The sequence below is a fragment of the Mytilus edulis genome, chromosome 4 (genome assembly GCF_963676685.1).
Source record: "Mytilus edulis chromosome 4, xbMytEdul2.2, whole genome shotgun sequence".
Taxonomy (NCBI): domain Eukaryota; kingdom Metazoa; phylum Mollusca; class Bivalvia; order Mytilida; family Mytilidae; genus Mytilus; species Mytilus edulis.
Genome location: NC_092347.1, coordinates 4,865,521 through 4,891,484, shown reverse-complemented (window position 1 = coordinate 4,891,484; position 25,964 = coordinate 4,865,521). Strand labels below are relative to the sequence as shown.

Genomic DNA, 25,964 nt, shown 5'->3' with positions numbered 1-25,964 from the left:
TCGTGAAAATAACTATAAAAAATGTCGACCTTAGCCACGGCAGTTCCAGTTATTTATAAAAACAAAAGTGGCATTCAATTTGATCAATCATATACAAACTACATTGTATATCACTTATTATAATAAACATGGAGAACGAAGTGATCCGGAGTGATTGTATAAAACCTGTTTTCTTAAAACGATCAAAATTTTAATGGGGAATTCAAAGCTCATCTACCCTAATATTTTCCACATGTTGTAATGTTTGAGTAAATCGTAGCTAAATTCACGTCACAGTGCAAAAAGGGCAAACAGAAAATATAAAGGGTAATCATCAGCTCAGTAGAAAGTACTTTGGTTCTGATATGATTTTAAACGAATCTGTCATATATGGTCCGTTTATAAACAAAATATTATTAGGAAACTAGAGTTTCAACTCCTTCAGGCAAAGTACACCAATATGGATGTTGTTATTTTATGTCACCTTTTGGACATGTAGATTTTCGACTGTTTCGGTTCTGATACATTCTTGTCTTCAAATAGTCGGCATTGATCGTGCATGATGAAGATAAATACAGAAAAGCGCTTAAGTGTGAATTTATTCAACTTCTGACTCAAATTTGCTTACTTTCTAGTTGTGTTATATTTTATAAAATTGCTGTTAGACTTTTCGGAATTGCACTATTTTAAATATTGTTGACTATTTGTATTCATTTTTATTGATGACACTGCGTATAAAAGGGCAATTAAGAGACTGTCGCTTGATCACCAGGCTGCAACATGTTTTCTAGTGCTAGGAATATGTATTGAACTGCATGTAATTCTATAAAATACTTTATTCGGCAATTATCTCAAAACCGAAAAACAAATAATAAGGTAAATTGTCTTGCTTTCATGCTTACAAGGACATGTGTTTATTTCTTATTTGCAGCCGCAAAAAAGATAGAGAGGAAATCGAAAAGCAATTTGAAAGTAGGTAATTATTTAAAGGCAGTATATTCAGTATATTTGTTTACTCATTTCTCTGACGTTGTGTTGCTGATTACTCTAAACCTTTTATTCTTTTAAAAGAGAGCTTAAAATTGGTGTTTACACATGTTTAACATCGTAAATATTATCTAATGAAGTAGTGCAGTACAATGTAAAACCATGCATGACATGAGTTATATCATCTTGTTAATTTTATGGTGGTATAGTAATAAACCCCTTACGGAAGGCATTGTGCTTGATTTTCATATTATTAACACATAATCTTTAAATGAGTTTATTTGAGGTCTAGTATGTCATTGAACTCCAAGTTGTATTTTGTTAATTTATGTTATCATTGTCATTTTGCTAAGTTTCTTCTGTCATCTTTTCTTACATCGGACCTGAACGTTTCTTAAACTGAGTTTTACTGTGACAAAAAAAAACCTTGATTTTAAGAAATCATTATGTATTCAAAGTTCCTCATAACAAGAAAAATGGGAATCCAAGAGCGAGCACCTTGGTGATTTCAAAACCTAGTAATCTATGACTAGAGACACCCTTACATGGTAACAGAATACGTTCTAGACACATTTATACGTCCTGAATAGAGTGCGCACAAGGTGTATTTATAAAAAAAAAAAAGAAGAAAAAAAATCGAGAGCGAAATCATTCACTTGCCGAAGAAGGAATAAAACATACAGGTTGTTAATGTATTAAAACTGGCATAATTAAGCAGTATGATTATACTCTTATTCAAACGAAAATTGGAAAACATTCGGTATTCTACTTTATTAAAAGTTGCATGTTTTATACTCACATCGTGTCATCGATTTCCCAAAAAACCTACGATTAAGACTAAGAGAATAAGTGTAACCTTTTGAAAGTTTTGACGTCACTGCGGTTAGATTCAGGAAAGTTCGATATAACTTTGAAAGAACCACAGCACCTACGGTTGGTAAACGAACTAGGTCGTATAAATGCTTACTGAGCTTATAAGATCAAGAAGATGATGAACTATTAGGCTGGGGATTAAGAACACGATTGTTTCCACGATTATAAGTGACAAAGGCGTTTTACACTTCATTCTATAAAACGGTTTAATGGATAACACACACTTTAAAACTAATAACAAATTAAACGTATTACAGACTTACAGAACGCTAACAAGGTCACAGTACTTAACATACTACAATAATTATTGTGAAAATTTAAACTGATTGATACATATCTTTCTCTATATATAGATGTTGCAAAGGTTGTAGATTCATTGGCGACACACTGTGAACTTAAGTCTACAAAACTAAAGGAAATTAAAGAATTGGTATTTATTTTGTCTGAAGATGTGAATAGTATTACCGTAGCAGTGAGACATATTAAAGATAGCTATATTGAACGGATTATTGCTAATGGCAAGAAATCGGAAGATGCAAAAGATATACTTGACATTGTTTCAGTCTCTTCATCATTAAGTGGTAACACAGATGGTTTCCCAATTGATAAATGCATTCCATTACCCGAATAAGTTACATCCTGTCCATCAAATAATATTCAAAAAGACAGACAATTTGAAACAAATACTACTGACGAAAGCATTGAAGATGGTGGTCAATGTGACAATGATAACTTAGACGTCGATACTCCATCCGAAGATAACGCCTTTCAATTTGACAATATATCGGTATCCAATATCACAGATACTAACTCTGAAATTGATAAACTTGATTTGAATTGTGCAAAAGTAGACAAAAAAGATGAAGCTGACCATATACAAACTTTGTCAAAATATAATGGTAAAATACGTAGAAACGATTTGGGTTTTAAAAGTTTGTCAACAGAATGGCACTCTGACAACCGTTTAAGTTTTCATAGTAAATGCTTTGAATATACGAGTTGTTCTCCAGTATCTGACTTCAAGAAAACTTTAACAAATAAGCCTAATATACAACAACAACATTCGGATTTCACAGATGCAAGGTCACAATTCCACTCACACAAAAGGTAAATATGAATTTCAAAGACTTTTTTTGTTTTGTAAGACACATTGCATATAAATTGGAAAGATGTCCATATCAATCGGAATATTTATATTACAAATCCAACATTTTTTTTCTTCTCAAGAATGCCTTTTAGTTTTCTAAATGTTTAAAATATAAAAGAGTAATTGACATCTACACCCGGAAAGTAAAGCTAGCAGTGTAAGCCAAATTATTGCACATCTATAATTGTTAGTTGATTTTCATTTTTAAGGTTAGAATATTCGAAGCCAAATTGATTTACCCTGTCATTGAAAGATAGCATATATGTACACATGTTGTATTCTGGTTTTATTTTGAAATCTAGTACTTTGAAGGTCTGAGAACTTGTTAAAATACGAAATTATTGTATGTCAACTGATTGGTAAAGTCATGATTAGTTTGGGCTGTTCCAATCGTACTCCAACCTTGTGTAATTTTTATGAATACGATACCGTAGGGCATTCGGTGTTAATCGTGTCAATACATCATGACATAAGAGAATAACCATCCGAAGGGAGAATGCGCAAATGTCAAACTAAAAAGTCATCAAATCACGGAAATATTAACTAAGGGAAATAAAAATGTGACGAAAGCCAATTATCTTCAATAGGGTAATAGTTTAACTTCAAAACCTTCTTTTAAGCATGTCACTGATTTAACGCTGACTTTCCATTTATTCTCATTTGGGACAATAGGAGCAGAATTAATTTTAAACTTTTATAAGGATTTCCTATCTGGGGTTGATAAGGTGTCATACATTTGTCTGATGCCTTATCATAGGTTCTGATAAAATGTCAGACAATCTTATTTCATCATCTTCTCTGAAGCTAGTTCTTCTATCAAAAGCAATATGGCTGCACGTTTGTTTTTTCGGAAATTCTTTAACATTTTGTTTCATTCAGATAATATTCAGTTATATCAATAAGAGCCAACAGAAGCGTCTCTAATTGTAGCAAGTGAAATAAGGAAGAGGTTTTGACAGGGTTTTTTTGTCAAAGAGTAGCAAATTCAGTGACATTGATTGACTGAGGGCCAATTGGTGTTGTTTTTGCGTTTATTTATCTGTTTTCAATATTCCATATCGATATACAGGCCTGCTGGCAACAGAAGACGGCGGAATACCGGATTTTCTAATGTTGATACTGCCGCTAGTTCTAATATGGGTATGTATATAATCTTTTTTATGCATTATTTGGTGACTTTCCTATCGAGTTTATGGTTATCTAGTATTTGCTGTTCAAGTAAATCGGAATAGGCTTTATTATTATCATCAATAATAAAAAAAAAAATATATTCAGTTGAATAGGAAAAAAACTTAAAATGCAACTAACACGAATATTCAAAACTATCCCTCAGGGTACTGTCAATGAGAAAACGCTAAATCGTATGAATGTAGTGATATTGAACTTTTTGCATTATATGAAAATAATTGCCATCTATCAATTAAGTTAAGCTTTTCAATATTTTAATCGATTTATGAGTCATTTGTGGACGAAACGCGTGCCTGTCATACACAAATATGTAATGTTTACTTTGTTATTCTACATGTTTTCTTGATTATTTCCTTCTGCATTTCTGTGTACCAATGTGTATAAGTTATGACTCGAGATCTTAAGCTTTGAAATAAGACTGGTTTTTGTCAGTATCTTGTAAGTTAATCATTTTTTGTTGTATGAATGAAAGCTACAGTAGTATACCGCTGTTCGAAATTCATAAATCGGTTGACAAAAAAAAATCCGGGTTACAAACTAAAGCTCAAGAAAACACATCAAACATAAGAGGAGAACACATCAGGACCTCAACATGAAAATGTAACACACACTTGAGTCATTTTTTATAGGAGAAAAATTAACCAAAAAACAACTATTAACTTTGCCGTATTTGACAACACCTTTCAGAATTTCTTGTCCTCAATGCTATTCAACATAGTTCTTGGTTTAACCTTTTCAACTTGTTATCGTTATATGAATCTTTTGTGGACTAAAAGCGTGTTTGTCATACACCAAAATGATAACCCTGTTATATTTGATGAGTGTTTAAAAAAAAACACATACAAGTAGTGTTTACTTTGATATTCAATATATTTTTTCTTGACTATATCTTCTGCGTTTCTGTGTACCAATGAGGATAAAGTATGTAAGCCGAGGATTTAAGCTTAAAAATTAGGCTAGTTTTTATCAATATCTTGTAAATTATTCATTGTTGTTGATCAAAAACATTCACAATATTTGTAGAAAAAAGTTAAAATAAACAGCTCAGCTTCAAGAGCCTCTTGAAGCAAATTATACCTACATAAACAAGAACTGCTTCCGCTATAAAATTAAGGATGTTCAACACATATCCTTTTAATAAGATGTAAATAGTTTGTTTTGTGTTTTACTACTGTAAAATTAATCAGTAAATGAACTACTCTTAGATATCCGATCAATGGTGTAACGTATACATGGGGCTAACTGGAATGTTTTTATCATTTAAATTCATAGATAAAAGGTACTTTTTGGGCGGGACTGCAAATGAAATTAGTTATTTGTGTTTTTTGAAGGCACCACCTTTCTAGCGGAACGTGAAGCGTCTTTTCATTTTTCTAGAGGGCTAAATCTCATGTAGCGAATTCAAAGCAGGATGGGGGCATAACTTTTCCCCCAAATAATGCAAACTGATGTTCGATTCCCTCGTCCATCAAACATAGTTAATATGATTTCAATCAAAGTAATTATCATTTCATAATATCAATCGCAGACAATATTTTGTAAGAACGAGTTCAATAATATTATCATTCGGTGTAAACTTTATAATTCAATTGTGTCATCAGACAGTTGAGCAGATTATAACATAAAATCAGCAGCGGTATCTGTAGTAAAGCGCTAAGTTTTACAAATTTGGTCCCAAATAAAGATATTGGCACAATGCAATCATGTATCATTATAAATCATTATTTTCTTTTCTAAAATAGGCTTAGATACTTCTGGTCAACCAAACACCATAAATGATTGGCTGCAGCATTATAAGCAAGTGTGTGAACATGGTGAGTAAGAAATAAATATTTGAATCCATGATCAGTACAAAGACTATTTAAATGAATAATTCACCAAACAGACAATTGTGCCGTAAAATTTTGTTAATATGTGTATTTATCTTTGTTACGGAGGATACATAATCTGTATTTGATAAACTTTTTTTTGGCTAAAGGAGATGATTCAAATGTATTTTCCACTACTTCAGCTCAATACAGACTTCGATCAGGTACAGTTATACGTACGACTGGACGTTATGTAACATTGGTATTAGATATATCAGAACGACTGAGAGGCCGCAAGTTTGAAGTAATGAAAAAAGCAGCAGTGGAGTACGTAGAAGGTATAGTACTAACATTTAGATATTTGTTTTTCAAGGTCATTAGATCTTGATGTGACACAAATCATCCTTTAACTAACTTTTGCATACATTTATTGTTTGGACAATAAAATCAACCAATAGCCAAACAAGTAGATAACAGGAAAGCACTAAGTCTTTCATAACCCATGATAACTATTGTTTGTAGAAATAAACAATAATAATATGAACAATAAACTGTTATGAGAACATTGAAGTGGATAAATGTATTTATCTTACCTCCTATACATTTCCAGGAATATGATTGGTTAAAAGCGTCCGCGTGCAAACCGTGTATATTTGATATTAGGTTAGTATGGAGGCGGGATTTATCTCATACACGGTTAGTAGTGGAGTTACGTCCCTTTATATTCCATATTAGGTAAGAAGGGGGCGGGGCTTATTTCATACACGGTACTGAGAAAAAAACTTAAAAGTTCCAACAGACGAAGAAATTGATGATTAAGATTGAAATAAATTCATAAAACACATTTAAACCTTACAAGTCGTTATTGTTGACATCTGTTTTTGAAGGATCAATGAAAGTATTTTCTTAATGCTAACAATATTGAAGACTTGCTCATTTTGAGAATCACTAGTCTTAATTTCAAAAGTTAAGATAGTCGGTAAGATAAATTCGTTACATAGTGTGCTAGTGACGTAATACGGTATATATGGGGTCAGTAAATTCCATATGGGGATTCGAGCTTCGCTCTCACCCATATGGAATTTACTGACCCCATATATACCGTATTAGGTCACTAGCACACTATATAACTAATAATATCATATCAATGTCACGGACAAAAAGATTGAATTTTAGCACACAGACATACGTGTATGTTTACTTTAAAAAAAAACCATTTATAACCAAATAATTTGACAGTTAAAGCATACAAAGAGTGAATTGAAATAAAAGCATCCGGTTTTGCATGATTTTTAATTAAAACTAATAAAAAAAAAGTTTGCTTTCTAATTTATAAGCATACAGTCCAACACTATATGTTTGTGAGTTGAACTATCATTGGATAGTATTGACGGTGTATTTTGTTTGTTCCGTTATTATAAATTAATTTACATAATTTATTTTGACAACATTGAGTAATATTAACGTTTATTTATTCTAAAGGTGTAAAACATGTTTGGGTAACAACTGCGCTTGAAGAGAATATTGGGTTAGCAGTATTTGGCGGGAAAAACCAACTTATTCATGAATGTACTTCTGACCTGGACCTAATATTGAGATCTATAGGTAAAAATGTTGATCGATGAGTTCATTATGATATAAATAATTAAATTATTATGAATGAAGATCCTATCTGTGCTTGTTTTATAAACAACAAAAATATTTCACCTATTATGGTAGTACATTAGCAACTTTTTGTATTTTACTTATTTACATTTATACTGTGATAAACTACTCTTACAAACAATGTTTGGACTCAATGGTTTTAAATATCCAGTACGGACCATCATCAAACAGAGAAAGGGGAGATTTGAGATGAAATATTTTCTTCAATCGATCTAGTTTGTACACATTGCACGGCAAGAAAGGTACGAATAGAAATAAATTACCAGCCTTAATGTATAATCTTTTTTTTTTAAATTCTCCTATATGGTGAAAGAGATTCGGTATACACATATATTTTTGGTTGCTATGTAGTGTTCGAAGGCGTTCATACTCATTGTCTTTTAATTAGACAAATTCCTTTGATTTTAAAAAGCTAGGCAACTGTTTTATGCATTCTGTTTTGTGCTATTTTTACAGTTAACCTAGCTCACCTGTTACTGTTCTAGTATTTAAGGAGTTTTACGTAAACTATTTAAAAAAAATGTGTACATGATAAAAAAAAAATCATTTATCCCACAGATAAGCTTGAGCCATGTGGTGATGCACCTGCGATTGGAGGGTTGCTGATGGGTGAGGCTGGCGTAATAACAGGTATATTTAGAATAACAACAGGAATGTATGACATAACTCAAGGAAAAGTGTGTAGACATACTTTTTCAGATTCTTATTTAAGCTTTACTTCCCCATTTAACATGGTTTAAAATGCAACAGTCGCATATTTTAACATTATCTTTTGCATTGATTTTTTTCGTAAATTTAAATTTGCAATTTGAAAAAATGCTGTGACGGTTTTGCCAACTGTTTGCTAGAATTTTGAAAGTAGGAAAACTGATTGTCAATAGATTTTAATATAATATAACATAGGAAAGTTAAAATATTTTGGCAGTTTGAATATAATGAAGGTATAACTGTATTTATTAAGTAACGTTCTTTTTTATTGTAGGTCCGTTCGGAAACATTGGAGATTTTCCACTTCAAGGACATATAATTATATTTACTGATAGTGGATCGGAAGGAAACACATCCTCTTCTTCATCTCCTTTTTCACTTGCGAAAGGTGGAATTGATTTGAAATCAATGATTGATAATGCTAAAGGCAGTATTACATTGTCTCTCTCGAGTACCGGTATTAGTTTGGGATCTTCACTTGAAGGCATTGATTTATATGTAAGACTTAATTGTATGCCCCATTTGGGGCATTATGTTTTTTTGCCTGTTCTCCTTAATTTGTTGATCCAATTTCATATTCCAAGGTTACATCAAAAATAGAAAGCCAAATAAATATCATACGTTACCAACATGGCTTCTAGAAATAAGAAAAAAGCGTTTGTGTCTCTTCAAAAGATCGAAATCGAAGTCTTTTGACATATCTTGTTTAGTTGACTCGGAACGATTTGGATATACACATATAATATAGAAACTTGTATATTGTTGAAGACTGTATCTTTTCTTTTAGAAATCTTCATATTAGTTTTGTTTTTCTCTCCGTTTTATTGAAGTAAAAATAACTTCCCCTCTTTTTTTATTGAAGTTCATATTCAGATGCTATGTAGAAATAAGGCCGTTCAAAAATATACAGTTTATAACAGGAAAATTAAAATCATCCTTTTTTTAGTCTTAAACTACTATCATTGTTGATTTCTAGATTTAAGTTATTTCACAAACAGATATAAAGCTGAAATTTTATTTTTTATAACCTTTCTTTTCTTCTTTTTCTTATCTATAAAGAAATATTTCGAAAATAAAATGGGAAAAAGTTAAGATTATATTGTTTTATGATTTAATTATAAATAATTTTTGACAATCTTGTTATATTTAGAACCACGCAGGAGTAGAATCGGTTGTCCATTCCATTGTCAGATTACAAACCAAAGTCTTTTATGTTCAAATTGGAAAAAATCAGAAGAATGCGGTAAGCATCTGTCTATGGAGAAGACTTCTTAAGTCTGATTAACTTGTGTCATATCCAATTTGTACTTGAACAAATAAAATATGTTTAAACGTATCTGTCTACGATAACACGATACTAGTATCTACAACTGTGAGAAAAATAACATAAGATATTCAAACAAGACGTTAAATCATATTCGTCTGGAACATGTGTTGCAACTTAGGAATTTTTAACGAATCAAAATGTACTTGCACTTCATTTAAACATCTGGTGGTAACTTGTCTCAATGGCATGCAAACCAAATCCCCTTATTGTATATGTACATATTAAACGCACAGGTATATGGTGATCCATCAAAGATCTTTGCACATCATATAGTAGTCATGGTTTAGTGGTAGTCATGCACTTGCATTTAGCCGTGAGATACACCTTCGTGTTAAAGATATAACTGTGATCTTAAACCTTATGATGAAAAGACTACAATAAAACGCTGTTCTCTTTTGTAAGTATACAGAGGGATTTTGTAGTCCAGTGAAAAAGAAGCAAACTACGAAACATATGCGTAAATAAAATTATTGAGATATGTACAAAAATGTCAAAAATATATAACCTTTCTTCAGATTTTGGAACGTATAGTGAATGAAACGAATGGGAAAGTACTAGACACCAGAGAAATGCATCGTTTAGTACAGATGACTAAAATAATGGTACGTCTAGTATTGCAATAAGAAAGATTGAAAGAGATATGAAGCACTTCTTCACAAATATATAGCAATAAATAAAGTTAACCTTTCCAAATTTTCTTATCTATATAAGAACCACACAAAAATTTTAAATAATACTAATCGTCGTAATACTACCAATCGGTATCACAGTTTCTGCTATCGCATTGCATAATATTTCTAAGAAAAAACAGCTGCTTGACGGTATACTCTCGGTTTTTTGTTAAATACAACTCTGTTGTGACTGTGACTTTCCTTCATGTCTGTGATTACACAATACATTGTTTAGGTTGTCTACATCATTTTACAGTGTGTGATAGTGACATGAGAGGGTAGAGGGATTTGTGGACGGATGAACAGATGAGCTTGAATGATTTAAACTTTCGGAGTGTATGTCGTGTGTTTTGCACTTTGTAACGTTTGTATGATACATTCAATGTGAAATATTTTCAACAAACAATGTGTTTATTATATTTATGAACGCCCGAAATTCTATATTTACAACACTGGTGTTCCTTTTCGCCGCCTTTAGTGATCTAAACGAAGAATTACAAGCGTTCGTTGGGTAGTCACGGACATGCAGACAAAGTAACGGTCACCTCAGTATTATTTTGCAGGTTAAATATATAAAATTATCGGTTTGAATCTATTTATCAAGAGTACAAACTGATTACCTTTCCTGTGAATTTAAGATTAACATTTGATTTTAGTTCGTGTTACCCTTACTTTATTTTTTTGTAGTTTTTTTAATATTATTTTTTTCTTATCGATCATTTTGATTTAATGTTTTCTCTTCGACTAAAGAGTTTTTACTCTTCCTTTGGTGTTATTTCCTATACATTTTTAATATTCTTTCTTGGTTTTTGGTTTTTTATGTTATTGGATGCACATTTTTTTATTTTATTTCTCGCAGATGATAGCTGCCAGAATAGCTTCCAATATTATGTATTCAGCTGACCAAAGCAAAGAGTCAATAAAGCAACAAATAAAAGAAGAATCCGGTTCTGATGATCCCTATGTAAGTTAATTTTTATTGATTTCAAACAATTTTAGTGCGAAGTGTTGAAAATTGTAACACAGCAAACTTTTCGCTGCATTAATTTATTCTGGTGAACGTTTTATATACAGAAGAATAAACAACCAGATGGTCAGAGAATAATTTTTCGACTTTCCGCCCTCAATTTTACTCAAATAAAATAATCAGTTTAGATGTCAGACCATAAATTCAAAATCCATATAATATCAACCAATGTACTATATTTGCACAGCTTACCTAGGGGTGCATTTCTTTCTAACACAAACGATGCAAATTACTAAGCGCGCACATGTTCCTTACGTCGTAACTACAGTCCCCTTCCCTTTCATAAATGTGACCTACCGAATTAGACTATTTAACAGATTTGTTATCTCATAAGCAACACGACGGGTGCCACATGTGGAGCAGGATCTGCTTTCTATTCCGGAGCACCTGAGATCACCACTAGTTTTTGGTGGGGTTCGTGTTGTTTATTCTTTAGTTTTCTATGTTGTTTATGTGTACTATTGTTTGTCTGTTTATCTTTTTATTTTTGGTCATGGCGTTGTCAGTTTATTGTCGATTTATGAGTTTGACTGTCCCTCTGGTATCTTTCGTCCCTCTTTTGATCATTTGTTTCTAAAAAAACGTTTGCAAAGTTTACATAAACTTTGACAAACTATACACTCGCTAAAGATGCGTCTACAGTTCTTCGTTCTTCGTTTGTTAGTACAAACGCTACATTTGTTTCTAAGTTTAACTTGATTAAACGATATATTTTTTCTACGTTTGTAAAAAGTCTGTTTACCAACAACATGTGCATGCATTATTGAAAGTTCAAACAGGGTCAGTAAAGACTTATTAAACGTTGTATTTGTTTCTACTTTCGTAGCGTTTAGAAAACATCAACAAATACGACACAACGTTTACAAAATTTTGATAAGAAAGAAATGCAGCCTTTATATTTTACTTTAAGTTCATACTTCATAGAGACCAGGTGTATCCATAATTGCACATATATCACCTTGTACATGTATTTTCCAAATTCTGACGAAAGTCGTGTTGTGAAACGCGACTGTTAAGACGTCAACTCATTTAAAAAATTAACCCTTGGGTTTCTAAAAAGGATATTATTGAGCGCAATACTCATAAATTGTTAAAGCAAGTTCACAGAAAAGTACATTTTGGCTAAAAATAAAAGGATCTAAATATATTTTTCTTTTACCAAAAGTTTCATTCGTACAAATGTCTTTGTAAGTTGAAGTAAAATAATGAAAACAAAAGAACTGTTTTTAGTTTTGAATGTTTACTTCATACGATATTCAGAACGGTTATTTAAAATACTTAACAGTCAATGAAAGGAAAGTACATACACCAATTGCAGATCTATGAAATTTATTTTTCAATTATATTGTTTGTCATTCATTCTTGCATCGACCTAGAACGACTGCCTCGATATGGTACTTGAATTTGTGAATCCATTAAGCGTAGAGATTAGACAGGGAAACTTTACTGAATTAACATGTCGGTCTATACAACTTGGTGATAGAGTACGGCGTGGACCTGACTGGAGGTTTGGTAATCAGGATAATCATTTGGCTGGAACCGTCATTGGACAAGAATCGCATGGTGCGCAAATAATATTCATATGAGTTTTATATACTAGTAGGTAGAATTTATCATTGATATAGTTCATGACTTTAAAAATAAAAATGTAATGTTGAAAGCCATGTGATATATAAGCCTCATTACACCAGATAAGTTAACAGATGCGCATGTAAATCGATCACAACAAGGTAAATAAATCTTTCGATCATAAGTGTATGTAATAAAAGAAGATGTGATATGCTTACTAATGTGACAACTCTCAACCGGAGACATAGCATGGAATACGTGGGGACGATTGTGTTATAATCCTGATCATTATAAAAACAAACAAATATGTAAAAAGAAACACAAAAGGTGCATCTAGAGAAATCACATTAGCAAACATAATGGGAAAAAAACCAAAATATTAACCACAGCACAGTTACACAATGACATGATGTATAAAAACAGAATCACGTCATATGTAATATAGAAACAGAAAAAGACATATAGGCTTAGCACATTTTCAAAAAAGAATGATAAGAATACAAAAATATATTACAGTGAGTTGACTGTTAGTGTTGCTCTCCACCAATTGCAACTCATTCAAAATGTTGACCAAATTGCAATTTGTTTTATTAAACCAAATTGTTCAACTGGTCAGAATATTGAACAAATTGTTCAGTCAAAATGTGAAAGTGCAAGGTGATAAAATAAAATATACTTACAATCCTATAAGACTTTAACTCCACTTTAATGATGTTGTGACATAATTAGTTTATCAGTTTGTATAGTTATATTATAGTCATTTCCATGTTGAAGAGGAACTGTTTATTTTGATTTGCTATAAAATTGTCCAAACTATAAGCTTTCATATAGTTTTTCTTTCTAAAAGTATTCTATATTTATAAGAATCAGATATCCTTTTAAATAAAACATCATATATTCAGTAAAATATGTGTGAAATAACAATATGCTATTGATAAGTTTTCAGGGGAGATAACCTAAAATATTATTCTTTTGAATAAAGACTTTTTGAAGTAAGTTATTATCTCCCCCATGGAAACTTCCTACAAACATATATTGCAATTTTACACATATTTTACTGAATATGAAATGTTTTAATTCACATAATGTCTGATTCTTATAAATATAGAATACTTTTAGAAAGAAAAACTATATGAAAGCTTAGTTTGGACAATTTAATAGCAATTCAAAATAAACAGTTCCCCTTCAGCATGGAAATGAATATAATATAACTATACAAACTGATAAACTAATTTTGTCACAACATCATTAAAGTGGAGTTAAAGTCTTATAGGATTGTAAGTATGTAGCATATTAATCTATTGCAATAAAAAATCATAATATCTAATAAAATTTGTAGATTTAGCTAACAAAGTCCTTATATTTGTATAAAGTAACATTCGTTTATAGTGGAAAATTGTTTTAACGTTGAATAAGCTACAATTAAAAATTGCTTGCTGGTCCCTCTCTGTGATTACCACTATATTACGTTGGTTCATTTCCCAATCAATCTGTCACCAAGGGAAGATAAATTAATCGATTTTCCTTCATAGTCTTTTTCAAAAATGATGAACGGTTCTTTATATTGGTATGTAATCATTTTAAACGTTTCAAATTTATGAAATTATATTCGTACATCAATGTTTTTGATACACCAATAACAAAAACTGAAATATATTGAATTGATACATTTTGTAATTATTCAAAATTATATCAGAAACCTAAACTTAATTATAAAATAATGAACCTGTTAAGGGGAGAGAATACTCGCATTACTTTTTCGAATTGGCACATAATACAACGAAATGTCACTCTTGCATACAAATGGCACATCAATATAATTAATTATCTGCGAAATCGTCCACCATCTTCAATGATGAATCTAAATTATAAATATAACCAGAAGTTGTTAATCTATAGATAGTTAAGACTAATGAAAGCTAACCCAATGTAAAAATATTTCTTTGCAATTTTTTAAAACTTCCTCAGAAAAATACTCGAGCCACTTGACTTTCATAGCTCAAAATTAACGTTTTTACACAATATTTGAATAAAGTAGTTGAAGATTATTCGCTTCTCAAAGTGTAAGACGCAATAAAAATCGTATGCTTGCACCATCCTACCGAAATACGGATTTAATTAAGTCCTGAACATTTCGACATTTCTTCGTATATTTTGAACAAAACCGGTTTTAACCAAATCACAAGTACGTGTTAAGATCCGACTAAATACCTATTTTCCTATATGGTCAGGTAAGTTGCTAAAGTATGTTTTATTTTATCACCTTGCGCTTTCATGACTTGGCTGTGGTTTTCTACAGCAGTTGGTTCAAATTTCTGACCAGTTGAACAATTTGATTTTATAAAACAAATTGCAATTGGGTAAAAATTTTGAATGAGTTGCAATTGGTGGAGAGCAACACTAACAGTCAACTCACTGTAATAACACAATAACACAATGATGGAAAGTATAATATCAAATGGATATAAATTATGAGAGAATCCACAGAAAACATAATATTCATAAGGCCAGACTAAAGTATACTATAACACGGTATTGAGATGATTAACAACGTCAGTACCCATTATAAATACCCCAAGACCATCGTGTATTGTATTTGAATGATAAAGTGTAATTGTTATTTAGTAACGTAAGATTGTTTTATCTTGGTGTTGAGCCACGTCAGATAAACCAGTGATAAACAATGAACAGCATTCGAAAAACCTATCTTATTTTAAGGTATAGCCAGAGTTCAGTGGGATAATGGTGATACCAATATATACATGCAATGTGACGAAACTAGTACATACAGTCTAAGAAAGGTAGATGAACCTAGAATACTGGTGGATGAGATGATAGCTATTGGTTGTAGAGTAGTTAGAGGTGCGAACATAGTACACAAAGAAACGAAAAAATAAAATGGTCTAATTTCAGTTGATATACAAATTAAGCGTGCTTACACATTTAAATGTAAAACAAACAAAAATAATGTCAAAACTTATGTATATACTGAAAAAGAGGAGCAAAAGATACCAGAGGGACAGTCAAACTTATAGATCGAAGAAAAAATTGACAACGCCATTTATTTTTGGTGAGTTTTCGGAGTTTTCACTTACTGTTGTCATCAGTCATGTAAAAATAACAAGGTTATAACTAGAATCTTTAATTTGCCGAAGTACAGCCTATATAATGGGATTGAAGGTTAGCATGAATTCATATCAGCAGGTTAAATACTTAAAGCGTGCATTCATAATTTACAAACTGGATTCTCCCATTTTTTGATAATCCATTTCATTCGTTTCATGCATAGTGATGAAAACGTGATTAATCTTGAACTATCCATTAACGTATCTTTGTATCCTCGTGTTTCTTAACCTTCTGATATACGCAATGAAATTGAAAATGAAACAAGTTCAAGAAAAGGGTCACTTTATTTGTTATTTCGGCTAGCATTTTTAACTTATTTTTCCATTCATCCTGAACGGTTGTAGAATAAAATTATATCTTACCATCGAATATAGTTATATGTGTTTTCCTATCGTACAGTTTGATACTATGAGTAAACAGTTATCTTAAGTCACAATTTGGTATAATATAGGACATGATTGGAAGTTTGGTAATAAAGATGGTGGGGCTGGAAGTTTAGGGACTGTTTTAGACGTGAGACGAGAAGGAAAGGTTGTGGTGAGTATGTATATATATCTGACTTGTATCTTACATACTTCTATTTGTTTTTGGAATAATACATAAATCTATGTGTATAGCATTACTTTCATTTCATATAACCTTTATTCATATGTTAATCAATTGGTACTGTTCAGTGTATATGTCGTTTCGTTTAACTATCCTGTATTTACTATCATCTACAAACATTTGGTCAGATATATTGGTATATTTGTTTGAATTTGTATGTTTACATAGTTTTGGTTGGTTGATATGTTTATTTTTGTCATGGTAACCGATTTTTTCTGTAAGAGTTGCTCGCCAAATTTGGTGAAAATAACGGAATTTTAAACAATATTCATACAAGAGGAAGGTTTATTTAGATATAAAACCAGGTTAAACTTAAGACGTTGTTGGCAATTGTACGTACAAAATAGGAAATATGACAATTATTTCTAACTCGTTATGTTGTAATAAAATAGTCGAGGTTTTGATATTGCCCGTATGTATGACCTTCCATCTTTTTTCAATTTACTTTGGAGGAATATAATTCTCTTTAAATATTGATATTTTTCGGCATTATCGTATATTAACAAATCAATAATAATACTTTCCGTTGACTTCATTCAATCAGATTCAATATATTAGGTTCGCAATCTATGAAAAGGTTCATCAAATAGATTTTTTTTCATTTCAATAAGGAATTTATTCTGCCGCTTTGGTATTTCTTCCTTTCTGATAGAAAATAAAGAAAAACAAAATGGTCAAATACAAAAGAGTCAAAATGATTAAGATTAAATTTGCAAGTAAGAGCCGCATAACACTATAGACAGATGCGAAAGGGTATTTCGTGGTGAATTTGTTCAGCCTGTCTACTTCTTCAGGTGAGATGGGATTCTAAAACAACTGGGCTATATAAGATGGGACACAACGGCCGGTTTGAAATTAAAGTACAGTGAGTATCAAAATATATATGAATTAGTTCTCTTGGTAATTTCCAATCTGTTCTGCTACAAAGAAAATTAAAATTAAAACGATTCGCATTCAAGAAAAAAAGTTGTAGTGGTGTGAAAAATGTAAAGAATAGTGAAACTGATCACATATACCGTGTGTAGTGTGTTACCAACGTGTCATATAGTAATAACAACGTAAATGTATATTCTTTATTATTACAAAATGTAATGGATTTACAGCAATATCGTATCAAACTAAGATTAAAGCTTAAACCATAATTTTCCTAATTCTTTATTTTATATATGTGTAATGGCGAGGCGTTGCAAGGTGTTTGGTTTGTTATTAATATTTTTCTTCTTTGTTTCTTTTTTTTGCTCCCTATGTGTTTTCTATATTTAAATGAACTGTATTCGATAAATCTGCAGTACCTTGTAGTTAGATCAATGCAACCCGTTATGTGACATCACTTTACACTGTACCATGATTTTTCTTTGAAGTGGCGCACCTGTTGGAAGAAGTGGCAAAAGAAATTATCACAAATATAAATATAAAAGTCCACACACCTCTGACAGTGATTCGGAAAAGGAAACACCTCGATCAAAATCCCGAACAACCAGAACCAATGCCATAGAAGAACCAACGGATTACGTCATTCCGATATATTCTGATGCAACAGGTAATACTGCTTGAAAGTTAAAGTACTCACATTACGATCTTCGTTTTGTAATTACAGGTACAATTTTCTTTTATTGCCATGACTTGAATACATACAAAACTAAACCTATATTGATATTCGGTTATCCACACTTATTTGCCAGCATCCATCAGATATATGTATTGCTTCATTGCTTACGGTTCTGACTTTGAACGACTACGTGTGCTGTATTAATTCTTAATTTACTAAATGTTTCTATTATGATATTTTAGTCTGGAACAACACGGCCTATTTGGTTAAAATTAAGCTTTAATCTGTTTTTTGGTAAACGTGACTTCTCTTTAAAAAATAACAAAAATATCTAACTCCCATGTAAATTAAAATAAACAACAAATGTTATCAATCAACGGAAATATTAAAAAGCAACTACCATATTCCAGATAGGTACAATATTAAACCAGAACTGCGTGTCTTTTGTACTTCGGAAATGTTTTGTGATTAGTAGCCTTACAATGAGTCGATCGATTTTTAATAGATATTTACAGTTTGGCGTACTCTAGTGCAGTATAATAATGTTACCAAGTTATTAAATGAGGACATAGAACTGTCTCATATTTTGAAATTCCCGTCCAAAGCAATGAGCCTGTCATTTAGTTGTTGTCGTTGTTTGTCGTCTGCAAAAAGTATTTAATACCTAATTTAATAAGTCCGTCATTTGTTCATTTGACTTCTTTTTTTCTTTTTTTCCCTGTTTTTCTGTCAACTACGACACGAGCAATATTTACCTTTGTTTTATATTGTTTTTTTTTCTTTCGTTCGACACTGTCAGATCAGTTCCTACATACCGCTTCAACAAAATTATTTACAAAATCTTTTAGTGGCGAATCTATGTTTTTCAAAATCGGAAATTGTTCGGTAAATAACTTTATATTGTCCATCTTCTGGTTTTATAGTTGGCAGTATAATGAATATCTGTGAAAAAAACTTTTAAATTTGTTTTCTTATACAATGTTACTTTTTAACGTATTATTTGTAAATTAGTGAGTGCCATTTGGGAATATGAAGAAGGGTCAGCATGGAGACAGTATCCAAATGATATCAATGTAAAGATTGAAAAGGCTTATCAAAGAAAGAAGACAGGAAAAACAATCATCGAAATGGATCGAACAACGTGAGTTTGTGATAATTTTTATGCATATTTTAACTATTTTTTTCTGTTCTCTCTAATACTTTCAAATACAAAGTAGGAAATCAATGTCGCAACAAGTCTCTAAATTATTTGCAAAGAAGCGGAAGGTTCCAAAAAAGCAGAATCATAATTTATAAGTCGAAGATCGTCGAAAAGAGACCGACCATATATATCGAGGAAAAAGTCGAAACAGGTCAGACAACAGTCAATAGAACAATGCATAAAAACTTAAGACTGAAACCAAAAAACCGGGAATTTGATTCCTATATCTGAACAATTATTACCCAGCCCTGACAGGAGATCTTAATATGTGTATTTCAAATATAATAAACAAACAATTGACGGTTGCTAAATATCACTACTCTAACAATTTTGATCTGAAACGGTTATTTTGAACTTCACATTTCTTAAAAGACTGAACAATAAATTATTAAGTCATTTTCAATGTTTCCGTAAATTTTCGGACGTTTCCACTGCAGTTACTTCATATCCATCCAGGCTATGTTTTGGTTATGTAAAAGTTGTTTTGTAACTTAACACATCAACATTTTAATGAATTTTTTAAACAGGACTTTATTAATTGCCAGCGTACAGAATTGATATAATTGAAGTTACCATTGTTGATCACAAATTGACTGAAGGACAGAAGATGACTAAATAATTTATCATTCAGACTTTTTAGATGATGTTAAGCTTATAATGCCTTTATCAGACTTCAATAATTGATTTACTACTTTTAATTACATTCCAGATACCAAATACATTTTCAAAGAATGATTCAAGAGAATCCAAATAATAAAGCAGAAAAATCCATCCGCAGGAAAGGTTGGTAAATAATAGTTCGATATTGTTTAACCATAATAAACTATTGTATCAAATTATTCCTATCATTATTAAGCTTGATAAAGTCATAAATGCTATCACACTATCATTGTTTTTGTCCTCTCAAAGCAACTGCAATCATGTGTCATGTTATAATTTCAAGAACTGCAAATTGCGCATTCGAAAATCACACGTTCTAAAATATCAAGTAAGGGTTATTTACATTATAACTAGTACAATATGTCGTTGGATAACTTTAAGGGCATCACATTACTCCAAGATGAAAGAGTCCTGGTGCGTCGACAGAATAAGCTTTCCCTGATATCCATCTGTAATGTGAATTTACACTTAGTCAACATGTACGATTTGAAAGAGAAACATCTATAAAATCAAGACCAACTTCGATTCTTGTATCTGAAGATACTAGGAAACGAGCCGTTATTGTATTGAGACAGAGACGAATAAAAACATTTGTTGCAAAGTTCTGTCCCTTTAAAGGACAAATTTACAGTTAAAGGAAAGATTCTTTCTAACTATCTTGCTGTATCAAGTTTTATTTAATTAAAGGAATTCTAAAAATACATATACAAGTAACTGTCATACAATAAGTTAAATATTAACAAATATTATTTCATTCTAGATTAAGCTGGAAGATGATAAAGAGCACATGCCGACAGAGAATGGAACTTTTATTTCCATTACATTTTTTCATTTAAAAGTTGTCTTTCTTGTATAACATGTATGTAGTGAAGAAAACAGTGTCATGATGTTATTCGTTATATATTAAATCATGAAATGTAAAAGGAATAATTCTCTCTCTCTCTCTCTCTCTCTCTCTCTCTCTCTCTCTCAGAAAAATACCACTGTATGGTGAGTTGTTCACATATTTAATTTGTTAAATAATATTCAAACAAATGTCGAAACGTATTTTGTCAACTTGATACCGATAATTGTTGATATATTCTAATTTACTTAATATGATATGATCGGCTCCATATTCATGAAAAGTTGATATCCATAAAAATAAGAAAGTTAAATGCTATGAACTAAAGAAACTAGTGTAAAACAGCCGTCATATTTATGGATCAGCAATTTTTGGGGGAAAACGGTGGGTTGAACATGGTTTTATAGCTAGCAAAACCTACCACTTGTATGCCAGAATTTTGAAGTACCGTTTTATTGAAAAATTTGGGTGAGTTATATATAGATAGATAAAAGATTAATCTTTTAAATGAATGCAATATTTTTGTTATGCAATCGTTATGTAATCAATTATATGCAAAATCTTGGTCAGTTCACTTGAATGAATTTAGCTCTGATATCGCTATAACTACAACAGAAATGTTAACGTTATCTAATCAACACAGCAGGAGCTACAAGACAATAACAATCAATACAAAGGAGTAAACAAAGATTCACAAAATCAAAGGACATTTACATCAACAGTTATGAATAATAAATAAGAAACAACACGAACTCCACTAAAACCCTGGAGTGAAATCGGGTGCACCGGAAGGGTAAGCATTTCCTGCACCGTATACGGCGCCCGTCGTGTTATTTCTTTATTCAGTACGGTAATGGTGGAAGGTTATTATGACTGAGGAAGAATACCAGATTGTGTCTGAATATCAGAGTCTCTCAAATTATCGCTATCGTATTCCATTCTCTTATAAATCTATAATTAGTGTAAACATCCTTACCACATAAAAGTAGAGATTGTTTGATTAGGTGTAAATTTTGATCTATACATTCTATCCAAAATCTGAGACATCATTTTGTAGATATAGCTCCACGAACAACATATTATAAAATCAACCCTCTCGGGGCTTATTTTAATTGAGATGGGAAATTTTTTGTAAAGTTTTACACAGTTAAAATTAAATTGATTACATAATTGTTGTATAATACTAACATTGCATCAATTTGAAAGAGTAGTCTGTTAGCTATCCATAAGTACCATTATTATAAATTTTCAAGCATTATAAAGAAAGTTACAGTATTTTAAAACTGGGGAATTGGAGGTATACAATCTTTAGATTGTGCTACCTTAAAAGCAGTTAAACACGAAGTTATCTAAACTCTTAACTAAGAAAGACAATGTAAGTCAATTATTTTCATGCATCAATCGACAAACAGTATTAACTATATGTTCATGGTAACTGACTTAATTAGTTATAACAAAAATTCGGTATGATGGGTATGTGGAAGGCCAAATAAGGTAAAACATAGCTCTCGTAAGTTAAAAGTCTGAAATACAGAATTGACCAATTATATATATAGTGGTAACAGCTAGAAAAGCTGCAAATAATGACTTCTTTGTTAGTGAAATACGGGTGGTTTTTCTTACCCAAGAGTATGTGATAACTTAGATTTTATATTTCATAGTATAAATTAATACACGTAAACCCTTCTTGCAACGATATGTTTACACAAATATAACTGAGACCGGGTTCTCATTGGCCTTAACTCGCTGTTGTGTTAGTGTAATTCACACGTAAACTAAACACAGTTACGTTCCCATAAAACTCAATGTTTACATGCTGTTTAAATCATGTTCTGTCTACATGCAGTGTATAGTCAATGTAGGCTTTGTGTGGGTTAAGTGTACACAAAACAAGATATTTAGAACATGAATTTTACCATGTAATTTATTGAAGAAACGCTTTTCGAATAAAATTGTAATTTCTAACAATTATTAATCAAGTTCTTTACAAAATTATTTGTCTAAACTTGATATATGGCTTTATTATATAAAAAAAAAATTACGGTAGCTTTATTAACCTCTTATCAAGACTCAAAGCATCATAATTGCCAAACACATAATTCATTGGAAAATGTTTTTCTTCTCGAATCAACTGGACATACACAGAAATATTAACTTACTTACTTGCCCGGCCTTCTTGTGAAAACCCCTTGATTTCGTTTTTTTGGAGTCATATATTTTTCGCGCGACAGTTTTTTATTCGACGCTATCACTCAATTATTTTTTCAATATTTAACACTATAAGGTCATAGGAAAACCTGGATTTAGATTTTTTTTTATCAAATTTGGGATCAGAATATTTGTTAAATCAAAAATTCGTTCCCTAACTGCTTGAAGATGTCCGAGGAATTTGAAATCGATTTCATGTAATGAGCATTTAAATGGCATATACATGATATAGTTTACAAGTGTGAACAAATCTTATGTATAGGTAATTAAACCAATTGTAAACATGTTAACTGTACATGGCGTTTGGTGTGAACAATGCCTGAAACGACAAGAACTGTGTAAAATAGATAATTCAAATTTGCGAATACATGAATAGTAATTCAAACTGTTATAATCAGATTACAGAAAAACAAAATATTATTAAAGTTTTACATCTACGAGACTCAGAAAAGAAGTGTGCAGATTAAGCAAGCATTATAGATAAGGTCAGCAATATGTCACGTAGGTAAGGTGTCCGACTGGGATCGGGGTTTTTCGGGTTATTTGATAGTTTTTTTTATTGTGACCACTTTTGAGTGTAATTCAAATGTTCTTGTTATCCTATACAATAATAGGCAATAGGCATATAGCCGATATGTTTGTCCAGCTTTCAAAATCAAAATATCTATACTTAATCTTCTAATAATTAGAGTTCACAGAGAGAAAAAATCTGGCATATGACTCCTAGATGAGTGTTTTAAAAATGATTTACTATTGGTTTCACGGCTGATTTATAATGTAGAGGTATTAATTCAAAACAACAGTAAATTGGTTTGTTTTTGTTTTTATATGCTTTGTTTACTGCGTTTTATAGTTTATTTGAATAAAGTCATAATATATACCAGGATCGAAATTTTGTATTTGCGCCAGACGCGCGTTGTGTCTACAAAAGACTCATCAGTGACGCTCGAATAAAAACAATTCAAAAAGGCTAAATAAAGTACTAATTTACAGAGCATTGAAGACCCAATATTCCTAAACAGTTTGCCAACGGTTTCCCAAATACAGCTAAGGTAATCTATTCCTAAGGTAGAAAAGCCTAGTATTTCAAAAATTCAAAGTGTTGTAAACAGTTAATTTATAAGTATGACCATATCAATAATAATTCATGTCAACACAGAAGTGTTGACTTTTTGGATGGTCATACCCTTCGGGAACAAAAACTGCACCAGCAGTGTGGTTATTTGTTTAATATCATGTCTGACAACAGAAAAAAATAAGTGTCGATAATGTCTAATGAGCAAATACTAAGAAATCAAAACGGATATAGATACTAAATATTGAAACTAAAGTGTTACTAACTGACTATTTCTGTATTGGCCCTTGAGATCTAAAGTGTTACTAACTGATTATTTCTGTATTGGCCCTTGAGATCTAAGGTGTTACTTACCGGCTATTTCTGTATTGGCCCTTGAGATCTAAAGTGTTACTAACTGACTATTTCTGTATTGCCCTTGAGATCTAAAGTGTTACTAACTGACTAGTTCTGTATTGGCCCTTGAGATCTAAAGTGTTACTAACTGACTAGTTCTGTATTGGCCCTTGAGATCTAACGTGTTACTAGCTGACTAGTTCTGTATTGGCCCTTGAGATCTAACGTGTTACTGACTAGTTCTGTATTGGCCCTTGAGATCTAACGTGTTACTGACTAGTTCTGTATTGGCCCTTGAGATCTAACGTGTTACTAACTGACTAGTTCTGTATTGGCCCTTGAGATCTAAAGTGTTACTAACTGACTATTTCTGTATTGGTCCTTGAGATCTAAAGTGTTACTGACTGACTAGTTCTGTATTGGCCCTTGAGATTAAATATTCGAGGAAGAGGTTAACTATATTCTTTCCAAGATTTATTGAGTCAAGACCCAAAACAGTAGATCCAGAACCTATACCAGGACTAATACAGACACATCCACTTCATAAAACTGTAATTATATGTTTATCATTCAAGTGAGAACCTTATCCAAAAGGAATGCATATTATTCTATAAAATTATATAGAAAATAAAAAGTAACTTGGAAGAATTAATCAGACATTTTTGCCATTCTAACTCCTCCTGTGATCTGATGAATGATCAATGGAAACGGTGATAATAATCGAAAGTTGTCTCAGAAAAGGCAGTTAATTATCTCGGTTTCAAATCGTAACATCACACATTTGCAGATATCAATTTAACTTTTTTCAATGTCATTTTAAGTTCTAAGATATAATAAATTGTTTTCCCTTATAAATTGATTTGTTTTCTATTCTATCTTTTGTGTACACTACATTTAAATTCTGACTACATATTATAATGTAATTCTGGGGAAGTTTATCAAGTATTTATAGAAACACGGCAATATGGAAAAACCACAATAAAATGATTGTTTAAAGGAAGCATTACTTTATACTTATTATGATACTTAAACCTATTTGCCATAGTCAAGGAACAAAGATACATTTTAAATGTATTTGAATAGTTCCTGTACAGTTTATATGAATTCAGTATCAAGGAATGAAAATATAAAGATAATAAATTATCTTATTCAAAATCTACAGGAAAAAAAGGTCGTTTACATTCAGTTGTTGAAACTATGGGATTATAATTCAATTATTTAAAAGGTAGGTGATTTTATATTTTAATTTATGGATAATGATGCGATGCAATTGTGTACCCTGTCAAGAAATAAAATACATTCTTCCTACGTAAGGAAGATACGAACATTTCGGTAATATATTCAAATTCGACAAACAAGGAAAAAATACCCAAAACTAATAAAATGTTTGGCTAAAATGGGACAATATCT

The 25,964-nt window shown here is 31.2% G+C and overlaps 1 protein-coding gene across 1 annotated transcript; it reads left to right on the top strand.

Annotated features, from left to right (window-relative positions):
• Positions 1 to 910: 910 nt before the first annotated feature.
• Positions 911 to 20,987, top strand: LOC139518790 (uncharacterized). Its single transcript, XM_071310350.1, has 19 exons — positions 911 to 951; positions 2,193 to 2,946; positions 4,056 to 4,126; positions 5,917 to 5,988; positions 6,186 to 6,320; positions 7,465 to 7,587; positions 8,206 to 8,277; positions 8,630 to 8,853; positions 9,506 to 9,598; positions 10,198 to 10,284; positions 11,213 to 11,317; positions 12,757 to 12,943; positions 15,668 to 15,811; positions 16,527 to 16,612; positions 17,476 to 17,546; positions 18,043 to 18,221; positions 19,242 to 19,371; positions 20,141 to 20,214; positions 20,852 to 20,987. The coding sequence occupies exons 3-19, from the start codon at positions 4,123 to 4,125 to the stop codon at positions 20,854 to 20,856; spliced, it is 1,791 nt and encodes a 596-aa protein (XP_071166451.1). The 5' UTR covers positions 911 to 951; positions 2,193 to 2,946; positions 4,056 to 4,122; the 3' UTR covers positions 20,857 to 20,987.
• Positions 20,988 to 25,964: the final 4,977 nt, after the last annotated feature.

Bases quoted from the DNA above. Each gene is read 5' to 3' on its own strand.
- LOC139518790 (XM_071310350.1), top strand. The intron at 6,321-7,464 runs GTATAGTACTAA...TTTATTCTAAAG, and splicing joins AGCAGTGGAGTACGTAGAAG to GTGTAAAACATGTTTGGGTA. The intron at 17,547-18,042 runs GTGAGTATCAAA...TTTTCTTTGAAG, and splicing joins CGGTTTGAAATTAAAGTACA to TGGCGCACCTGTTGGAAGAA.